The 20,120-nt window shown below is 38.5% G+C and overlaps 1 protein-coding gene and 1 pseudogene across 1 annotated transcript in view; both read left to right on the top strand.

Annotated features, from left to right (window-relative positions):
- CDKL3 (cyclin dependent kinase like 3) overlaps positions 1–19,866 on the top strand; it is a 52,990-nt gene extending 33,124 nt beyond the window's left edge. The window contains exons 6-12 of the mRNA XM_066343690.1: positions 3,474–3,562; positions 6,451–6,604; positions 6,714–7,042; positions 8,187–8,280; positions 14,131–14,293; positions 15,292–15,389; positions 19,807–19,866. Coding sequence (XP_066199787.1) covers positions 3,474–3,562; positions 6,451–6,604; positions 6,714–7,042; positions 8,187–8,280; positions 14,131–14,293; positions 15,292–15,389; positions 19,807–19,866 — 987 coding nt within the window. The remainder of the gene's footprint in view (positions 1–3,473; positions 3,563–6,450; positions 6,605–6,713; positions 7,043–8,186; positions 8,281–14,130; positions 14,294–15,291; positions 15,390–19,806) is intronic.
- LOC136377923 (small nucleolar RNA SNORA8) lies at positions 13,772–13,888 on the top strand (annotated as a pseudogene).
- Positions 19,867–20,120: the final 254 nt, after the last annotated feature.

Genomic DNA, 20,120 nt, shown 5'->3' with positions numbered 1-20,120 from the left:
TACAGTAAACTACACATATGTAAAATGTACAATTTGCTGAGTTTTGATAGATGTATGTATCTATGAAACCACCACCACAAGACACCTAACATTTGCATCACCCCTAAAATGTCTTTGTGTCCTTTTACAATCCATCTTTTTCTCCATTTCTGTCCCCAGACAACCACTGATTTGCTTTCTGTCACTATAGATTGGTTTAGATTTTCTAGAGTAGAATATAAATGTAATCATACAGTATGCACTTTTCTAAGTCTGGCTTCTTTAACCCAGCAGTATGGTTTAGAGGTTCATTCATGTTTTTGAGTGTATTTGTAGTTTGTTCTTTTAATTGCTGAGTATTATCCCACTGTATCAGAGTTTTTTAAATCTATTTCCCTGTTTTGGGTCGTTTCCTGTTTTGGGCTAAATAAAATCACTATAAACATTCATGAATAAGTAGATGTATATTTTTATTTCTCTTGGGTAAATATCTAAGAGTGGAATGGTGGGTTTAAGATATGTATATGTTTTATTTATTTATTTATTTTTACAGAGACAGAGAGAGAAAGTCAGAGAGAGGGATAGTTAGGGACAGATAGACAGGAACGGAGAGAGATGAGAAGCAGCAATCATCCAGTTTTCGTTGTGGTGCTTTAGTTGTTCATTGATTGCTTTCTAATATGTGCCTTGACCGTGGGCCTTCAGCAGACCGACTAACGCCTTGCTCAAGCCAGCGACCTTGGGTCCAAGCTGGTGAGCTTTGCTCAAACCAGATGTGTCCACGCTCAAGCTGGCGACCTCAGGGTCTCGAACCTGTGTCCTTTGCATCCCAGTCCGACAATCTTTCCACTGCGTCACCGCCTGGTCAGGCTGTTATGTTTAATTTTTTTTTTCTGAAGTTGGAAATGGGGAGGCAGTCAGACAGACTCCTGCATACGCCCGACCGGGATCTACCTGACATGCCCACCAGGGGGTGATGCTCTTCCCCTCTGGGGCGTTGCTCTGTTGCGACCAGGGCCATTCTAGCACCTGAGGCAGAGGCCATGGAGCCATCCCCAGCGCCCGGGCCAACTTTGCTCCAATGGAGCCTTGGCTGCGGGAGGGAAAGAGAGAGACAGAGAGGAAGGAGAGGGGGAGGGGTGGAGAAGCAGATGGGTGCTTCTCCTGTGTGCCCTGGCCGGGAATCGAACCTGGGACTCCTGCACGCCAGGCCGACACTCTACCACTGAGCCAACTGGCCAGGGCTGTATATGTTTAATTTTTAAAGAAACTGTGTCTTTGTTTTTCAAATTATCATATTTTATATTTTCCAAACTAAGGCATGTATTTAAGTTTTCTGAATTATATTATTTATAGATGGACTAATATTTTTGCCTCTAATGGGCTATGACTTGTGCAGACCTTTCAGCATTTTTCTTAGTTTTATTGATAGATTATTATGCTTTAAATAAGCATATATGTTTAGCTAGTTGCAGTTTTAAAGATCTAGGTGCATATCATAAAGTAAATAATGGATTTCATGCCTGACCAGGTGGTGGTGCAGTGGATAGAGCATCAGACTGAGATGCAGAGGGCGCAGGTTTGAGCCCCAAGGTCACTGATTTGAGAACAGGGTTCCTGGCTTGAGTGTGGAATCACAGACATGACCCCATGGTCACTGGCTTGAGCCCAAAAGTCTCTGGCTTGAAGCCTGTAGCATCCACCAGGTACGAGAACAAATGTTGGGACTTTCAGGAGTTAAGATGTTACTTTATTGGCCAGTTTAACCTGCGCAGGGGTGAACTCCCGAGATGTCAGGAGACACCGTGCCCACAAGGAGCTGCAAATGGGAGCCGCGCCTGGAGCTTACAGCCAGGCCCTTATATATCCTAAGTGAGCAAGCATAGACAGAAGCAGATGTGGCAGTTTAGCTATTGGCTAGGGAGGTCACACGCAGCATAGCAACAGGGGCCGGCATAGCAACAGGGAACGGTTTTAGCTTAGTGGCGAATTTCAAACCTAAACTTCTGATAAGGGTCTCTGACCTTCTTTGTTCCCAGCCTCACAGGAGCCATATCAGCACTTACTGTTCCTGCAATAGTTACACTCTTTGGCAGCCCCAGCATATCACTACTCCCTGAATCTAACAAAGCCCAAGGTCGCTGGCTTGAGCAAGGGGTCACTTGGTCTGCTGTAGCTCCCTGGTCAAGGCACATATGAGAAAGCAATCAATGAACAACTAAGATGCCACAATGAAGAATTGATGCTTCTCATCTCTCTTCCTCCTTGTCTGTCCCTATCTGTCCCTTTCTCTGTCTCTCTCTCTGTCTCTGTTACAAAAGAAAAAAAAATAATAGAATTCATTTCACTTTTGAGTCAAATTTTTTTTATTGTGGTAAAACATACATAGCGTGTAATCTACTCTTACCAAATTTTGAAATGTATAGTACAGTATTTTAACCGTATTTATATTATTGTATAGCATATCTCTACAACTTTTTCTGTGAATCTCTTTAAACATTCACATTTTGAAATAAACAGAAGTATAATATTATATGCAATTACTTTTGTTTTTCTGGACTTTTAATTCTAGCTCTTTTACTTATAAGATATTATACCAATTACTTGAACTTTTTGGGTCTCAGTGTCCTCATCTGTACAATGAGAATAATAATACCTAACTTATAGGGTTGTTGGGATCAAATAATAAGAAAAGTCTGGATAGAATGTTGTATGGCACTCAGTAAGCATCAATCAAGATTACCTGTTACTATGTTTTGGCTTCTTTTAGAGAAAGAATGAAAATTTTAAACAAATGGTTTTTATTCAAATTTTATCTTTAATATTTTGATTAAAGAAGTGTGTTTTACTTAATAATGATAGTTACTTAATTGTATATGGATTCATTATGTGGAACTTATTATCCAAAACTCTTCCTTCTGTTATCTGTTTTTGTTTTGTGGGTTTTTTGGTTGTTTCTCTACTTAATTGAAGTACTCCCCAGGTAGGGAAGCAAAAGAGATGTTTAAATAAAGGCTTATTAAAAAATTAGAAGGCTTGTACATTTGTGAAATTGTATTATCCCATAGAAGGAGCACTGGATTAGGAATTAGACAATCTGAGTTAAAATTCTAATTTGGAAAATAATGAATCATGCTTTGAGCTCTGTACAGTGGAAATGATAATCCATGAACTTTCTACCTTCCCGGCTAATAAAAGGGTCTAAAGGAGCTAATTAATTTCTGCTAATTTCAGAAGAAACAGACTGACTTCTTGTTTGGCTAGAATCATAGGATGTTTAACCTGTAATAATATTTTACAAGTACAAATTTCTTAGGAAAATAAGTGGCCAGAACTCACTGTCAGAAATTCCTGAGGTCTAATTCCATTTTTTCAATAATGCTACTAGTTCTGAGTAATTAATTACTCTTATACTTGTTGAATAAATATAATTTTTACCTCATAGAGCCTTATTAAGGGCTTATTTAACCATGGAATTTTTTTTCATTTTTTAGGCTTGTTTACAAATTGATCCTGCTGAGAGAATATCAGCTACTGATCTTTTGCATCATGAATATTTTTCTAGAAATGGGTTTATTGAAAAGTAAGCATTTTGAGAGAATGTAGTGTTTTGAATTAAGAAATTTTACTCGAAAAATTAATAAAAAATTAAAAAAATTAAAAAAAAAGAAATTTTACTAGCATGAGAATTGTTGCATAGGTTAATGTTACACAACAGAAAAGTTCAACTTAACAAAAACATACTGAGTTCCTGTGCTGACAAGGAATATGGTAGACTTAAAGGTGTCATGATGAAAATTCTAATAATAAAAATAATAAATTCATTAGACAGTTGCTATGCCCTAGGATGTGTACTAAATAAGCTCTTTATACACATTTTCAATGGTCATCATTGGCCAGAGATAACAATAACTAAATAATCAGTAATTTTGGTCTTTTTTCTCATTTGGACCTCTGAATCAGAATAGCCTGGTTTCCTTTCTTGATAGTTTCTCGATCTATATATTAAAATTGAGATTCCAAATTGGGAGTTTATTAAAGACAGGGACCATGCCTCTCACATTAGCCATATATATATATATATATATATATATATATATATATATATTATTTTTTTTTTAACCACCATTTTCTATTTGGGCTTTGATAGAAATAGAAAAAGTTTCTTATTTTTTAAAGTATTTTTTTAAGTCTTTATTCATTTTTTAGAGAGGAGAGAGAGAGAGAGAGAAGGAGGGAGGAGCAGGAAGCATCAAGTCCCATATGTGCCTTGAACAGGCAAGCCCAGGGTTTTATTGAACTGGTGATCTCAGCATTCCAGGTCTACGCTTTATCCACTGCGCCACCACAGGCCAGGCAGAAAAGTTTCTTATTAATTGCAGAATCATTCAGCTGGCCTTTGGAATGTGAGGTCAGAATGGTGGACATTAATTAAAAATGTGATGGAGGTAAGATCAAGCATGGAAAAGTCCAGGAACCGTCACTGAAGAGAGACTAAAATAGAAAAAGGCATAAAAAGGGAATCTCCGAGATTCCCTTCAGGCATTGTAAGAATTTTATCAGAACAAAAGAATGAAAAGATATGTTAAAGTACCATTAATGAAAAGTCCCAGTTGTTGAATAAAAATGTTGTTCTGTATCAATTTTTTTTTAAGTGAAAGGAGTGGAGATAGAGAGATAGACTCCCGCATGAGTCCTGGCAGGGATTCACCCAGCAACCCTCCTCTGGGGCTGATGCTCAAACAACCACTCTATCCTCAGTGCCTAGGGCCATTGCTTGAACCAATCTGACTGCAAGAAGGGAAGAGAGAAAGAGAGAAGGGGGAAAGTGATGGGAAGAGAAACAGATGGTCATTTCTCATGTGTACCCTGAGCAAAGATTGAACCCAGTACAACCGTATGCTGGGCCGACACTCTAAACACTGAACCAATTGGCCAGTGCTTGTACCTACATAGACTAAGTTGATACCTCTGGGGTATTTAGATATTTGGATTTTAATACTATGGGTGAAAGCTCTTGAGTTCCAATTATTGAATACTCAGAAAATGTTTGGGGAAGATCTTTTCCTTTGGTAAGAGGACTCTTCCTTTAGTGAACCTTCTGCAACACGAGGGAATGTTGACAGAAGTGTGACATTTTCTTATCAGCCGAAATAATCACTGGTTATTTCCTTCATCTCTTCACATTACCCTTTACAGACAGGTGCCCTGCATAACTGATAGCAACAGCTGCTTCAAGGAGGGGAACTGTGCAACTCAGGGAAAGGGGTGGAAAGGAGACTTCTCAATATAGCCTGTTGAATTTTGAGCCATCTAAATGGATTTTATATTCAAAAATGAGTAAATTTTAAAAAAGAAATTAAAATAAAACCAAAGCAACCTCCCTTCGATATTGATGTTCTGCTACATTTTGTATTGCAAATATTTTTCTAGAGTAAGATTTCAGAAGCTAGTTAGTTCATCTTTTAAGTACTATTACTTTAAAGAACCGTGAAAAGGACAAAGTGGTTGAGTCTTTCTTGAGAAGAATAGTATATTTATCAAAATTTAAAAGCAATATTTGCATTGAGTAAAGTTTGTATCACAAAAGGAATCTAATTCCTATAAGTCTATTTTAAAAAAGTTTTATATAGTAGCCCTGGCCAGATAGCTTGGTTGGTTGGAGGATTGTCCTGAACTGCGGAGGTTGCTGGTTCAATTCCTGGTCAGGGTACATACAGAAACAACTCGATGTTCCCGTCTTTTTCACTCTTTCCCTTTTTCTCTCAATGAAATTAATAAATTAAAAAATTATTTAGCCTGACCAGGTGGTGGCGCAGTGGATAGAGTGTCGGACTGGTTCGTGGAGGACCCAGGTTTGAAACCCTGAGGTCGCCAGCTTGAGTGCAGGCTCATCTGGTTTGAGCAAGGCTCACCAGTTTAAGTCCAAGGTCTCTGGCTTGAGCAAGGGGTCACTCCATCTGCTGTTGCCCTCCACCACCACCCTGTCAAGGCATATGAGAAAGCAATCAATGAATAACTAAGGTGCCGCAACAAAGAATTGATACTTTTCATTTCTCTCCCTTCCTTTCTGTCTGTCCCTATCTGTTCTTCTCTCTCTCTCTCTCTCTCTCTCTGTCACACATACACACAAAAATTATTTTAAAAGTCTTATATAGTAAGTTCCTATGGCAAAATTGAAAAATGTATCTTTACCAGAAAGCAAGTTGTATTAGGTAAATATTGGGCCGTTTCTTGACACCCGTTTGTTTTTTTTATAATTTTTATCGTATTTATTGGAGTGACATTGGTTAATAAAATTGTATAGGATTCAGGTGTACAATTCTATAATACATCATCTGTTGGCATGCATTATGGATTACTTATTTATGCTATGGCTGAAATGTAAATTAATTAAGTGGTCAATTAAAGATGAAATATTCTAGCTACATAAATAAAAAGATTATTGGTTGATATTGCTTGTTTTATCAGATTCATACCAGAACTAAGAGCCAAATTACTACAAGAAGCAAAAGTCAATTTATTCATAAAGCCAAAAGAGAATTCTAAAGAAAATGAAATTATAAAAGATGAAAGAAAAACAATTTATACTAATACACAACTAAGTACTTCACTTATAGGAAAGGTAAAAACTGGTTTTCTTTTTAGCCAGTAACTATTATATATTACAGTTAGCTCTCTAATGCTAATAATTACCATTCTTCTTACTCAGCTTTTGAATGTATTTATTCCAGGAAATGGAAAAAGAGAAAAAGCTCAAAGAAATAAAAGTCAGAGTTCTTAAAGTCAAAGGAGGAAAAGTAGATATTTTAGAACCAAAAAAGACAGAATATGAAAGTGGACATTGTCAACAGGATGCTATTGAAAATGCTCACATTGTGTCTCAAGATACAAAACCTGTAATCAATGAACCACCAAACCCTGCCAATCTCAGCACTAACTCTAATGGCATGAAGAACAATCCACATGCTGGAGGGAGTGTGATAATTCCGCCCATCAACCTGATTAGCAGTAACCTGATGGCTTCTGATCTCAATTCAAATTTCTCTCACTTCAATTCAAGGTGAGTTCTAACAGTAAAGAGACAGAAGGAAATGGACCTGAGTAATATAAAGTTCCTATATAGTAGCATTTCAAAGAATCAAGTTCATAGTGTCTGTACATAAACGGAATTTGAAGATATATTAAAATTATAATCATACAGTGGGTCATTACTGAGTCCTTCTTATGAATGCTGTAGAAGAAATGAACTTTTCTTGGCTACTCAGATGTTTAATTTTTCACTAATGCCTTTTGGAAAAACATCATTTAAAAATAAAATCCCTCAGAAAAACTCATTTGGAGAGAAAAGGGTGGTATGACCAAAGGTCTGATATTGATATGCCTTGGTATAACAAAGTAAGCTTTATTTCTGTATTATAGCAAATTCTCTAAATGGAGAGAGGATAGTTGAAAAGAACCTTTTAAGTCAAATAGTCTTTCAAGGTCAAATATTCTGAAAGGGAAAGAACGGCTGGTTTGGGTTTTAGCTACTGATACAGATTGAGAGAATGATGCATGAGTCTGTTATTCAAGAATAGTGTGATAGATAGACCACAAGGGTCTGTCTCGTAGGGAATCAGGGAATCAGGGAATCAGGGAATCAGAGCTAGTTCTAAATTTAGGAAAACTACTATGTAGCTAGATGAAGAAGGAGACTAGTTTCAATATCCCAAGCCAACCCTAACAGACTGATTTGGGCTATAAGTTGTGAAACTTAGTGCTCTGCAGAGGTGGGCAAGTGGACATGTCTGTGTCAGTCCAAAGGTACAGTAGGTTACAGACAGCAAGAGCTTGATTCTTCTTGTGGTGACCCAAAAACCATTGTTGCAATAACAATGGCTGTAAGCCTGCTTTGGACAGCAAACTCAGAAATATAGAAATCCAGTAATTAAGAGATCCAGGTTCAGATCAGAAGAAGAAACCAAGGTTTCCAGCTGGTGTAACCCTAATGACATGGTTGTTACCACTGATGTTAGCTATGAGGGCATTGTTCTCTGCTCTGTTTTCACCTCTCAGAGCATCTGGCACTTAAGGACTGACAATTGCATTTTGGCACTCAGTTTTTCAAACAGTAGACTTCCATAGTTAACTTACTCATTGTTAAAGCTAAAACAGAAGCACTTTTGGGGAGTTCTAATAACTTTTCATTTGTTTTAAAATAATAGGTTAACTGAAAGAGCAAAAAAGAGACGTACTTCTTCCCAATCTAGTGGACAAGTTACAGCTAATAGCAGGCAAGAGGATACAGGCCCCACTCAAGTAAGGCAAGAAGCTAGTCATTGAAATATGGCCTCTTTCAACATTTATCCCCCTAACTGCCCGCCTTGTCCAATCTTCAACTCTGGGGCTCTAAAATTTTTAAAAACGTGCTTTTAGTTTCTTTTTGTCCCCCTGAAATGAAAATAGGCCATCATTTTCTTAGTGCCTTCATAATGTTAGTCAATATCTTTTAATTTGATTTGTGTATTCAGTGTGTTACTTGGAGGGAGGATGTTAAGATTTTCACTTTAAAAAGTCACAAGACTTTGCCCTGGCTGGGTAGCTCAGCTGGTTGGAGCATCATCCAGAAGCCCCAAGGTTGTGGGTTAGAACCCTGGTTGGGGCACATACAAGAATCACCAATGAATGCATGGGTAAGTGGAACAACAAATTGATGTTTTTCTTTCTCCCTGCCTCTCTCTCTAAAATCAATAAATAAATTTAAGACATTTAAAAGTCATAAGACTTTTTGGTTTATACCTCCAAAAAATGTTTTTTAACATCTTTATATATTAAAGCAGTTGCCAAATAATATATATTTTACTTTTCACTAAACAAAATAATCATTGTTCATTTCCTCATTTTTTTCTCTCATTTTTTTTACATAGTAAAGTAGCTTATTCAAAATTGAACCACAGTGTTATTTATAATAATAAAAAATTTTAAAACACACATTCAGCCTGACCAGGCAGTGGCACAGTGGATAGAGCATCGGACTTGGATATGGAGGACCAAGGTTCGAGACCCCGAGGTTGCCAGCTTGAGCGCGGGCTCATCTGGTTTGAGCAAAGGCTTGCCAGCTTGGACCCAAGGTCACTGGCTCCAAGGGGTTACTCGGTCTGCTGAAGGCCCATGGTCAAGGCACATATGAGAAAGCAATCAGTGAACAACTAAGGTGTCGCAACGAAAAACTGATAATTGATGCTTCTCATCTCTCTCCGTTCCTGTCTGTTTGTCCCTATCTATCCCTCTCTCTGACTTTCTCTCTCTCTCTATCTCTGTAAAAAAAAACAAAACCCCAAAAAAACATTCATCCAAGAGTGTGTGACTGGTTAAGTACACGCAGTGTTTTTCAACTGCCCATCTGCAAACTAGTCTGCCAAAAATTTTGTGCCTGTCTGCGAAAGAGATAACCACCCTGATGTTGTATGAGGGTATAGACCTGATGATATTAGTTGACTTTGCTTATGCTCAAGGTGATTTCTATCTTAGTGGTCTCTGAAACACTTCTCCTATTTTCGCTGGTCCCTAAGTATAAAAAGTTTGAAAACCGCTGCATTAGAGTATATCTACAGAGTGGAATACTACTACACATTATATTGTGGAAGCTTAGGAAAGTTTTTTCTTTTTCATTTTTAAACACAGTTGACATATAATATTTTATTAGTTTCCATGATTAGACATACAACCTGCAAAGAGATCACCCCAATAAATCCAACACCCATCTGAAATCGTCCACAGTTGATACAATATTACTGACTGTATTACTTATGTTGCATTCTACATTCCCACTACCATTCTGCAACCCCTTCATCTCTTTTACCAATCCCCTCAACCCCTCTTCCTTCTGGCAGCTGTCCAAATGCTCTCTGCATCTGAGTCTGCCTCTGTACTGCTTGTTTATGTATATATTTTGTTTTCTAGATTCCACATATAAGCGAAATCATCTGACATTTGCTTTTCTGTCTGACTGATTTTATCTACCACAAAAACCCTCTAGGTTCATTCATGTTGCTGCAGATGGCAAGATTTCATTCTTTTTATGACCAAATCAAATTCCATTGTATATATGCACCACTTCCTTTTTATCCATTCATCTATTGATGGACATATAGGTTGCTTCCATATCTTGGCTATTGTAAATAATGTTCCAGTAAACATATGGATGTAAATGTCTTTTTGATTTAGTGTTTTGGGTTTCTTCTAATAAATACTTCAGATAAAAACTCATTGGAGTTGCTGGGTCTTTCTTTGTGTCTTGTGTTTTAAAGTCTGCCTGTGTTTTAAAGTCTCTTTCGTGTGGTATAAGTATTGGATCCCAGCTTTTTTGTTTTGTTTTGATTTATTTCCATTTTCATGAAATATCTTTTTCCATTCCTTTACTTCAGTCTGTATGTGTCTTGTAATCTGAAGTGAGTCTCTTTTTTTCTTTTTTTAAAAATTTATTTATTCATTTTTAGAGAGGAGAGAGAGAGAGAGAGAGAGAGAGAGAGAGAGAGGGAGAGAGAGAAACAGAGAGAGAGAAGGGGGGAGGAGCTGGAAGCATCAACTCCCATATGTGGCTTGACCAGGCAAGCCCAGGGTTTCGAACCGGCGACCTCAGCATTTCCAGGTCGACGCTTTATCCACTGCGCCACCACAGGTCAAGCTGAAGTGAGTCTCTTGTAGACAGTATGTATAAGGGTCTTGTTTTGTTATCCATTCCGTCACCATATGTCTTTTGATTAGAGCTTTTAATCTGTTTGCCTTTAAAGTAATCATTGATAGATATGTATTAATTGCCATTATTTATATTTTTGATATTTTCTTCTTCTTCTTAAAGAAAAACACTTTAACATTTATTGCAACATGGTTTTGTGGTGATGAACTCTTTTAGCTTTTTCTTGTCTCAGAAGCTCTTTATCCATCCTTTCAATTCTAAATGGTAGCTTTGTTGGGTAATATAATCTTGGTTTTATAAATCCTTGATTTTCTTTCTTTTTTTTTTAGAGACAGTGAGGGACAGACAGGGACAGACAGGAAGGAAGAGAGATCAGAAGCATCAACTCATAGTTATAGAACTTTAGTTGTTCATTGATTGCTTTCTCATACCTGCCTTGACCAGAGGCCTTCAGCTGAACCAGTGACCCCTTGCTCAAGCCAGCAATGTTGGGGTCAAGCCAGTGACCATGGGGTCACGTCTGTGATCCCATGCTCAAGCCCGTGATCTCAGGGTTTTGAACTCGGGTCCTCAGCATCCCAGGTCTACACTCTGTCCACTGTGCCACCACCTGATCAGGCAATCCTTGATTTTCATCACTTTGAATATTTCTTGCCAATCTCTCTGGCCTGCAAAATTTCTGTTGAGACATCAGCTGACAGTCTTGTGGGAGCTCCCTTGTAGGTAACTATAACTGCTTTTCTCTTCCTGCCTTTAAGAGTCTTTTTTTGTCTTTAACCCTTTGCATTTTAATTATGATATGTCTTGGTATGGGTTCTTTGGGTTCATCTTGTTTTGGATTCTCTGTGCTTCCTGGAGGTCTATTTCCTTCACCAGCTTAGGGAAGTTTTTTATCATCATCATATAAATGTTGGTATGCTGCCTGACCAGGTGGTGGCACAGTGGATAGAACATCAGACTGGGACATGGAGGACCCAGGTTCGAGACCCCGAGGTTGCCAGCTTGAGCGTGGGTTCATCTGGTTTGAGCAAGGCTTACCAGCTTGAGCCCAAGATTGGTGGCTTGAACAAGGGGTCATGGAGCCACAACAAAGAATTGATGTTTCTCATCTCTCTCCCTTCCTGTCTGTCCCTCTCTCTGACTCTCCCAAATAAATAAATAAATAAATAAATAAATAAATAAATAAATAAATAAATAAATGTATGTTGGTATGCTTGAAGTTGTCCCAGAGGCTCTGTACACTATGTTTATTTTTTGGATTCTTTTTTCTTTTTGATATTCTGATTGGGTGTTTTCTGCTTCCTTATATTCCAAATTACTGATTTGATTATCTGCTTCATCTACTCTACTGTTGATATTCTGTAAATTATTCTTCATTTCAGTTAGTATGTCCTTCATTTATGACTTGTTCTTTTTTTTTATGGTTTTCATGTCTTTTTTTATGCTGTTGAATTTCTTAGTAAGTTCCTTGCGTATCTTTATAACCACTGTTTTTAAATTGTGCATCTGGTAGTTTGCTTGCCTCCATTTCATTTAATTCTTTTCCTGGAGATTTCTCCTGTTCTTTCATTTGGGACTCATTTCTTTGTCTCTTCATTTTGGCTGCTTCCCTCTGTTTGTTTCTACATATTTATATTAGGGAGAGCTGCTCTGTCTCCTGGACGTGGTAGAGTGGCCTTGTATAGTAGGTGTCTTGTAGAGTCCAGTGGTGCAGCCTCCCCAGTGCCCACCCTGAGCTGGGCACTCCAGGTGTTGGGCTGCATGGAATGTGTGCACTGTCCTATTGTAGTTGAGCCTTGATTGCTTTTGGTACATCACTGGGAAAGAATGACAGTCAGCTGTGAGGACCAGCTGCAACTACAGGTAGAAGGACTTGCCTCAGTGGGACTTTGGTGCTTGTGAGTCTGCCCCTAGAGTGTGTCACTTGTGGAGGTGGTTGGGTTGTAATCTGGTGTGGTCTGAAGCTGTCCACCAGGTTCACTGGTTCTGGGGCCTCCTGGGAGATGCAACACCAGCCATCACCTGTGCCCTGCCTGGGTCCAGCTAGCATGAGTGACAGAGAAATCTGTAGTTGAGTGACAGAGAAATCTGTAGTTGGCTCCTACTTGTGGGGACTTGGAGGTGCAAGGGAGAGGCCAAGCTGTGAAATGAAGCTGGCTGCTGCTAGCGTCAGGCCTGGGGCCACTTAGCAAGAGGTATGGGGCATGCCAAAGCCAGATGCTGTTTGTTTGAGGGATTTTAGGTAAGTGAAAAACTTGAGACAAAGGGACCATTTGTGTGGAAAAGCCACTGGAAATGTCTTGGGTAGGCCCAGAGGTTGGGTAGGGTGGGGTGGCAGAGAATCACCAGGGCTGGAAGAACAGTGTTGACCAGATTGATGGACACTCAGATGTGGAGCCCCCTTGCTGGCTCTGTGGGGGAGGGCTCATCAAAGAAACAATGGCCTCTGCAGGCACTTCTGTCTGGGAGAAAGTTGTCTCTCCAGCTCTCGCCTTGATGCCAGGCAACTCAGTTAACCTAGGAAAATTTTTATCATCTACTCTCAAATTAGCAAAAAACAGGTAACATAAAAGGTTTTCCAGAATGCTGGGTTCACAAGTAATTTTTTTCCTTTGGGTTTTCCCAGTGTCCAGAGCACATCATTTTGTAAATAGAAAAAAATTTAATTAAATGAACTGAAGCAATTTGTCCAAAGTCTGAGTGAAATAAATAGGATTAAAAATTAAAAGATTGGGCCCTGGCCGGTTGGCTCAGCAGTAGAGCGTCGGCCCAGCATGTGGAAGTCCTGGGTTTGATTCCTGGACAGGGCACACAGGAGAAGTGCCCATCCACTTCTCCACCCTTCCCCCTCTCCTTTCTATCTCTCTCTTCTCCTCCCACAGCCAAGGCTCCATTGGAGCAAAGTTGACCTGGGTGCTGAGGACTCCATGGCCTCCACCTCAGGTGATAGAATGGCTCCGATTGCTATGGAGCAATGCCCCAGAGGGGCTGAGCATCGCCCCCTGGTGGGCATGTCAGGTGGATCCCCATTGGGAGCATGCAAGAATCTGTCTGCACAACCCCCCAACCCCCGCCACTTCTCACTTCGGAAAAATAGAAAAAAAAAATTAAAGGATTATGGTTTGTTCCTGCTGGGTGCTCAAAGGACAGTGCAATATAAGGACAGTATCTGGCATTGGTTTTCCTGGCTTTGTGCATGGTAAACTTGGTATTTTTATTGGTACAGTATTTTAAAAAGTTAAGATTGTGGTTCTCATGGTCAAGACTATTACTGTGACAATATTCAATATGCTAAAAAATGTTTGCTTTATAAAACTTTTATTGACTTTAATCTGTTCATATGTTTATTGCTATTTTATTGTACTAGGCATTGTTATGCCTATCTTACACCATCCAAATGGTTAATAATTCTAGGCTAGTTATTCAATAATTACATATTCTACTTCAAATTAACTCGTTTGTTTGTTTAGAGCCAAATGGACAAGGGTGTATTTAATGAGCGAACAGGTCAAAGTGACCAAATGGCAAATGGAAACAAAAGGAAGCTGAATTTTTCCAGACCTGACAGGAAAGAATTCCATTTCCCAGAATTGCCTTTCATAAAACAATCAAAGGAGATGAAAAGAATGGAAGGTATAGCATTGGCTGCATAGCATTACAAATCTCCAGGTGTTTTCTTCTACAAAACGTTTTTTTTTTTTTTTGTAATATAACTTGCATTTTATAATGTGATTTAGGTAGAAAATAGTAAATTATGTGAAAAATATTTTCAGCAGATGATAATTTTTCCCCATATTCAAATAAGGAGTGAGATTTAAAGAATAAAAATTTAAAGAAAAGCTAAGAAAAATTTTAAAGGTAAAATTTGTATTAGCTCAGTATGGTTGAAATGTTTAGAACCATATTTGAAGAAGGTGGTTTTGGTTCAGTGTATGACCTGGAGCAGATCAATGTCCTATGTTTCTCCATGACTATTTGCCCACATAATGTCAGGAATTATACATGTGCTTCAGGAATCCAGGGATTAAGTAGATTAAGAGTTATAACATGCCTGACCTGTGGTGGCACAGTGGATAAAGCATCGACCTGGAAATGCTGAGGTCGCCGGTTTGAAACCCTGGGCTTGCCTGGTCAAGGCACATATGGGAGTTGATGCTTCCAGCTCCTCCCTCCTTCTCCTTCTCTGTCTCTCCTCTGTCTCTCCCTCTCCTCTCTAAAATGAATAAAATAAAAAAAATAGTAAAAAAAAAAAAAAAAGAGTTATAACATGTATTGATTTCTTAAAATGAAACTTTTTTTGGCAGTGAATGTTATGTTTCTTTGAAGAACAGTGACACCTTGTGAAAAGTGAATATAATAGCAAGACCTTTTACAGTTTAAGAGGAATTATTTCATCCACTTACGTTATACTCAGAATTTTAAAAATAAGTGTTTTCTTTTAATGGTAGATAATTTGTGAAGTTATAAAATAAATCATTTATGATTGTAAATTTTACCATTACAACTCATGATTTGTTCAGTTTCTTTATGATAAAGTGAGAAACTGACTTAAGTGGCTATCAGAATTTGCATTTGAAACTCTTAAATGTAAGAATAACAAGTTGTCATTGTTGTATATATTTTTGCAAAAGTTAAACAGATAAAATTGCTGAAGAGGGAATCAAAGAAGACAGGTTCATCTAAAGTACCAACTTTACTTAGTGTGGATCGAAAACAGGAAGAACAAGAGGTAAAACTTTTTTTTTTGGTCTATGGCTTTTACTAAGGAATGCTGTTTAGAACCCTTGACTTGGTGTGTAAACTTAGTTATTATCACTGGAAAGTTATATAAAAATTCAAAATTCTGTAATCTTTGAAAGGAACAGATCTATATTTTCCTAGAATAACCACTATTTTTAAAATTTTGGGGGGAGAAAAGAGTAGTGAATACCAGCCCCTCATTTAAAAGTTGAAGTGACTATAATATATGGTACTCAGGGAAAAGAATACAATATATGTGTTATGAGCATTACCTAACATTGGGCAAGTAAACCAATCCAGAAGAAAAGAATAATGGTATAAACATGTGGTTATACTGACCACAAGAACAGATGTATTTGTCTTAAGCCTCTTCCTTCCTGTTTTTTCTCCAATTTGTTCCTGCATCTCTGCTGTCTGCCTGCTGTCTTATTTTTACAAATATTTGTTCTTAGTTATCAGATAATCTTGTTGAATTGTCCCAGCCCCTACACACCAGAGAAAGTCTTGAATTTTATTTGGAAATCTTGAAGTCCTAAACATCCAAATAAATTTTCTCTAAAGGTATTCTTTTAAGATAAGGAGATTGTATTGAGTACCCACTGAATTAAATCTCATAGCTGGCCTATTTTTATGTGGTCACCAACTTCATTATCTCAGTTTCTTCCTTTTTAAATAAAATTGATTGTACTTTTATTCATGATAAAATTACTACATATCTATCAAGGACATTTGAAGACATTAGAAAAATAAAGAAGCTTTGATCTGAAACTATTTAAGAAGGCATTTTAACCAAGTCTACAACATTCAAATAAAACAATTATCAGACACTGTTAGATACATGTTCACAGTGACATTTATACTTTATTCTTGGCCTAGAACTTCTTAATAACTCCCCAGTCCACTTTGCAGAAAAAAGAAAAATTCTGGATAGAACAAGAAAGCCATTAATGGTCACCTTTTAGTTCATTATAAAAGTAATAGGTGGCTTTAAACTTGGGTAATTTAGTGGTATCACAGCATGTTAACAGTATACCACTTGCAAATTTTTTGAATGACTAGTGAGTTAGGGCTCCTGAGTTGGGCAGGCTAGTACTGTGTTACATACTACGGTCTATGAGACCCCTCTGGAGCTACAGTTACATTCCAATGCAAGAAGAAAGGAACCCTTAAAAAAGTTCTGTCATTTTTTTTTTTAACAGAGACAGAGTCAGAGAGAGGGATAGATAGGGACAGACAGACAGGAACGGAGAGAGATGAGAAGCACCAATCATTAGTTTTTCGTTGCAACACCATAGTTGTTCATTGATTGCTTTCTCATATGTGCCTTGACCGGGGGCTACAGCAGACCAAGAAACCCCTTGCTCAAGCCAGAGACCTTGGGTCCAAGCTGGTGAGCTTTTGCTCAAACCAGATGAGCCCATGCTCAAGCTGGCGACCTCGGGGTCTCAAACCTGGGTCCTTCTCATCCCAGTCTGATGCTCTATCCACTGCGCCACCACCTGGTCAGGCAAAGTTCTGTCATTTTTAAAATACAAAAGTAAATAGGAAGGAAAAGTTCTTTCTTGCTCATATGGTGTAAAACTCCTGAAAAGATGACATTTTTAAGAGTGACCTTGAAACAGTTGTAGTTATTAGAAATAACCAGAAGTCATCAACAATGGTTATAGTTGCCTGACCTGTGGTGGCGCAGTGGATAAAGCGTCGACCTGGAAATGCTGAGGTCGCCGGTTCGAAACCCTGGGCTTACCTGGTCAAGGCACATATGAAAGTTGATGCTTCCTGCTCCTCCCCCCTTCTCTCTCTGTCTCTCTTCTCTCTCTCTCTCCCTCTCTCCTTTCTAAAATGAATAAATAAAATTAAAAAAAATTAAATTGTTTAAAAACAAAAAAAAAAATGGTTGTAGTTTATATGTACTACCATTCAAACGAGTTTTGATGAGTGACTAAAATTGCATCTAAGACTATTCCAAACGCTTTTAATAAATTAATGTCAGAATTAAGAAAGGTTCCTGCCCTGGCCGGTTGGCTCAGCGGTAGAGCGTCGGCCTAGCGTGCGGAGGACCCGGGTTCGATTCCCGGCCAGGGCACACAGGAGAAGCGCCCATTTGCTTCTCCACCCCTCCGCCGCGCCTTCCTCTCTGTCTCTCTCTTCCCCTCCCGCAGCCAAGGCTCCATTGGAGCAAAGATGGCCCGGGCGCTGGGGATGGCTCTGTGGCCTCTGCCCCAGGCGCTAGAGTGGCTCTGGTCACAACATGGCGACGCCCAGGATGGGCAGAGCATCGCCCCCTGGTGGCCAGAGCGTCGCCCCCTGGTGGGCGTGCCGGGTGGATCCCGGTCGGGCGGATCCCGGTCGGGCGCATGCGGGAGTCTGTCTGACTGTCTCTCCCTGTTTCCAGCTTCAGAAAAAGTGCAAAAAAAAAAAAAAAAAAAAAGGTTCCTAAATTTTGAGTAGGTAGTATGTTATTTTAGAGCACAAGAGAATATCACATTTTTAAAAACAAAAGAGGTACCTGACCTGTGGTGGCGTAGTAGAAAAAACATCAACCTGGAACGCTGAGGTCACTGGTTCAAAACCCTGGGTTTGCCCAGTCAAGGCACATACAAGAGTTGATGCTTCCTGCTCCTTCCCCCTTTCTCTCTCTCTAAAATGAATAAAGTCTTAAAAAAAAAAGAAAACTATTTAAAAAATAAAATAAAAACATGAGGTAATAGTAACTTATTTGTTTTATTCTTGGCTCTGTCATTGACGTGTTTTTTAGTTACCTAATCAGATCAAGGTACTTTCCAACTGAGCATTAAACTCTTTTAGGCATCTTCAGTGTATACTGAAATAGTACAACATGCATTGAATAGACTCTGACCTAGAGACAAACCCTGAGTTACTGCTAATGAATTTGTTAGGCACGAGATATAAGAGCCCATACAAAAACTACCTTCAGTTCTGTTTCATGATGAGAATGAGGAATACTTTGTTAATAGTCTCCCTGTACCTTATAAAACAACCTCTAGGTGCAAAGTGGAAGAACTTATCTGTGGCTATATTTCCTTAGCCAAAGATTCACTATTCTCTCATTTAAGGTCCTGTTTCTATTTACTTTTTAGAATACAGGAAATGCACAAACTGAAAGGAAGAAGAATCTGCCAGATGTAGAGTAGAAAATGCAGCAGCTGAAAATTCAGGGAATCCCAGAATCACTGTATGGTTTAAAAAAAAATTTTTTTTTAATATTATATGCACAAAAATGCTGACTAGCTAATTCTACAGATATATCATAAATTCTGTGTAGTTATGTGTGTATTCAGCTAAATTTGTTTTTTGTTGTTTTGTGATAGAGACAGAGAGAGGGACAGATAGGGACAGACAGACAGGAAGGGAGAAAGATGAGAAGTATCAATTCTTTGTTGCAACTCCTTAATTGTTCATTGATTGCTTTCTCATATGTGCTTTGACTAGGGTGCTACAGCAGAGCGAGTGACCCCTTGCTCAAGTCACCGACCTTGGGCTTAAAGCCAGCGACCTTTGGGCTCAAGCCAGCAACCATGGGGTCATGTCTATGATCCCACCTCAAGCCAGCGACCCTGGCTTAAGCTGGTGAGCCTGCGCTCAAGCCGGTGACCTCAGGGTTTTGAACCTGGGTTTTCTGCGTCCCAGTCCGATGCTCTATCCACTGCACCACCACCTGGTCAGGCTCAGCTAAATTTGTTTTAAAGTTTATTAATCTTTAAATCATTCATGTTTTCTTAATTTAAACATTAATTTATCAAAACTGCCTGACTGGTGTATCCTAATAAAACTGCATCTTATGCCTGACCTGTGGTGGTGCAGTGGACAGAGCGTTGACCTGGAACCCTGAGGTCGCTAGTTTGAGATCCCCGGGCTTGCCTGGTCAAGGCACATATGATTGCTTCTCACTCCTTCTATTTCTACCCCCCCAAAAAAATAAATAAAATAAACTCTTTAAAAAAACCTACAGCTTACCTTAAATCATATAATTTTATTTGATGATACCTGAATCATGTTTGATTAGTGGTCATTCTTAGCTTTGTTTCAGAACTTTATAATTGTAAAAGAAGTTTCTAAGCATGTAGTAAAGTAAGATCCCAATGTCTGGGAGCACCAAATACTTCTGAGCAAACAAATATACTTGATAGGACAAAACGTGGGCTGAGCATTCCGCACTGAACATTCTGGAAAAGCAATTAAACATATCATGAAGGCTGTGTTTAATAAAAATAGAAATTGAACAAAGCATTAAAGCAAATCCTTTAGCTTAGCCAGCATGTTTATCATTTAGTAGTTTAATAGAATATATTGTTATGTATAATTTAACATTAATAGGCAAAGTTATGGCAGCATATATTTACGTTCTTATCTCTGCTTCTTACTGGCGTGGTTTCTAATTTTAGGGTGGAGATGGCCAATGTGAGGGGAAGAATTTGAAGAAGAACAGATATTATTTGTGGTAGTATCTTTTAAATCTTAAGATACAAACTGGCAAGTCTTCCTTTTTTATTTTATACAATAGAAATGTATCATGAGCTGTTAAGATGGGCATTCATCTGCCTTAGCGTCATCCAAGTTATTTTGTTAGCAAGTCATTCACTGTTATTGTCTTTCTTCTAAGAATTCTGTTGATGTGATGCTCTGGTTTGGAATTAAAGTCATCTCCTGTCTGCCAGCTTCTTTACTTGCCATGATTACTGAGTAGATAACACATCCT

Source organism: Saccopteryx leptura, chromosome 6 (genome assembly GCF_036850995.1).
Source record: "Saccopteryx leptura isolate mSacLep1 chromosome 6, mSacLep1_pri_phased_curated, whole genome shotgun sequence".
Taxonomy (NCBI): domain Eukaryota; kingdom Metazoa; phylum Chordata; class Mammalia; order Chiroptera; family Emballonuridae; genus Saccopteryx; species Saccopteryx leptura.
This window is presented reverse-complemented; position numbering and strand designations above follow the sequence as displayed.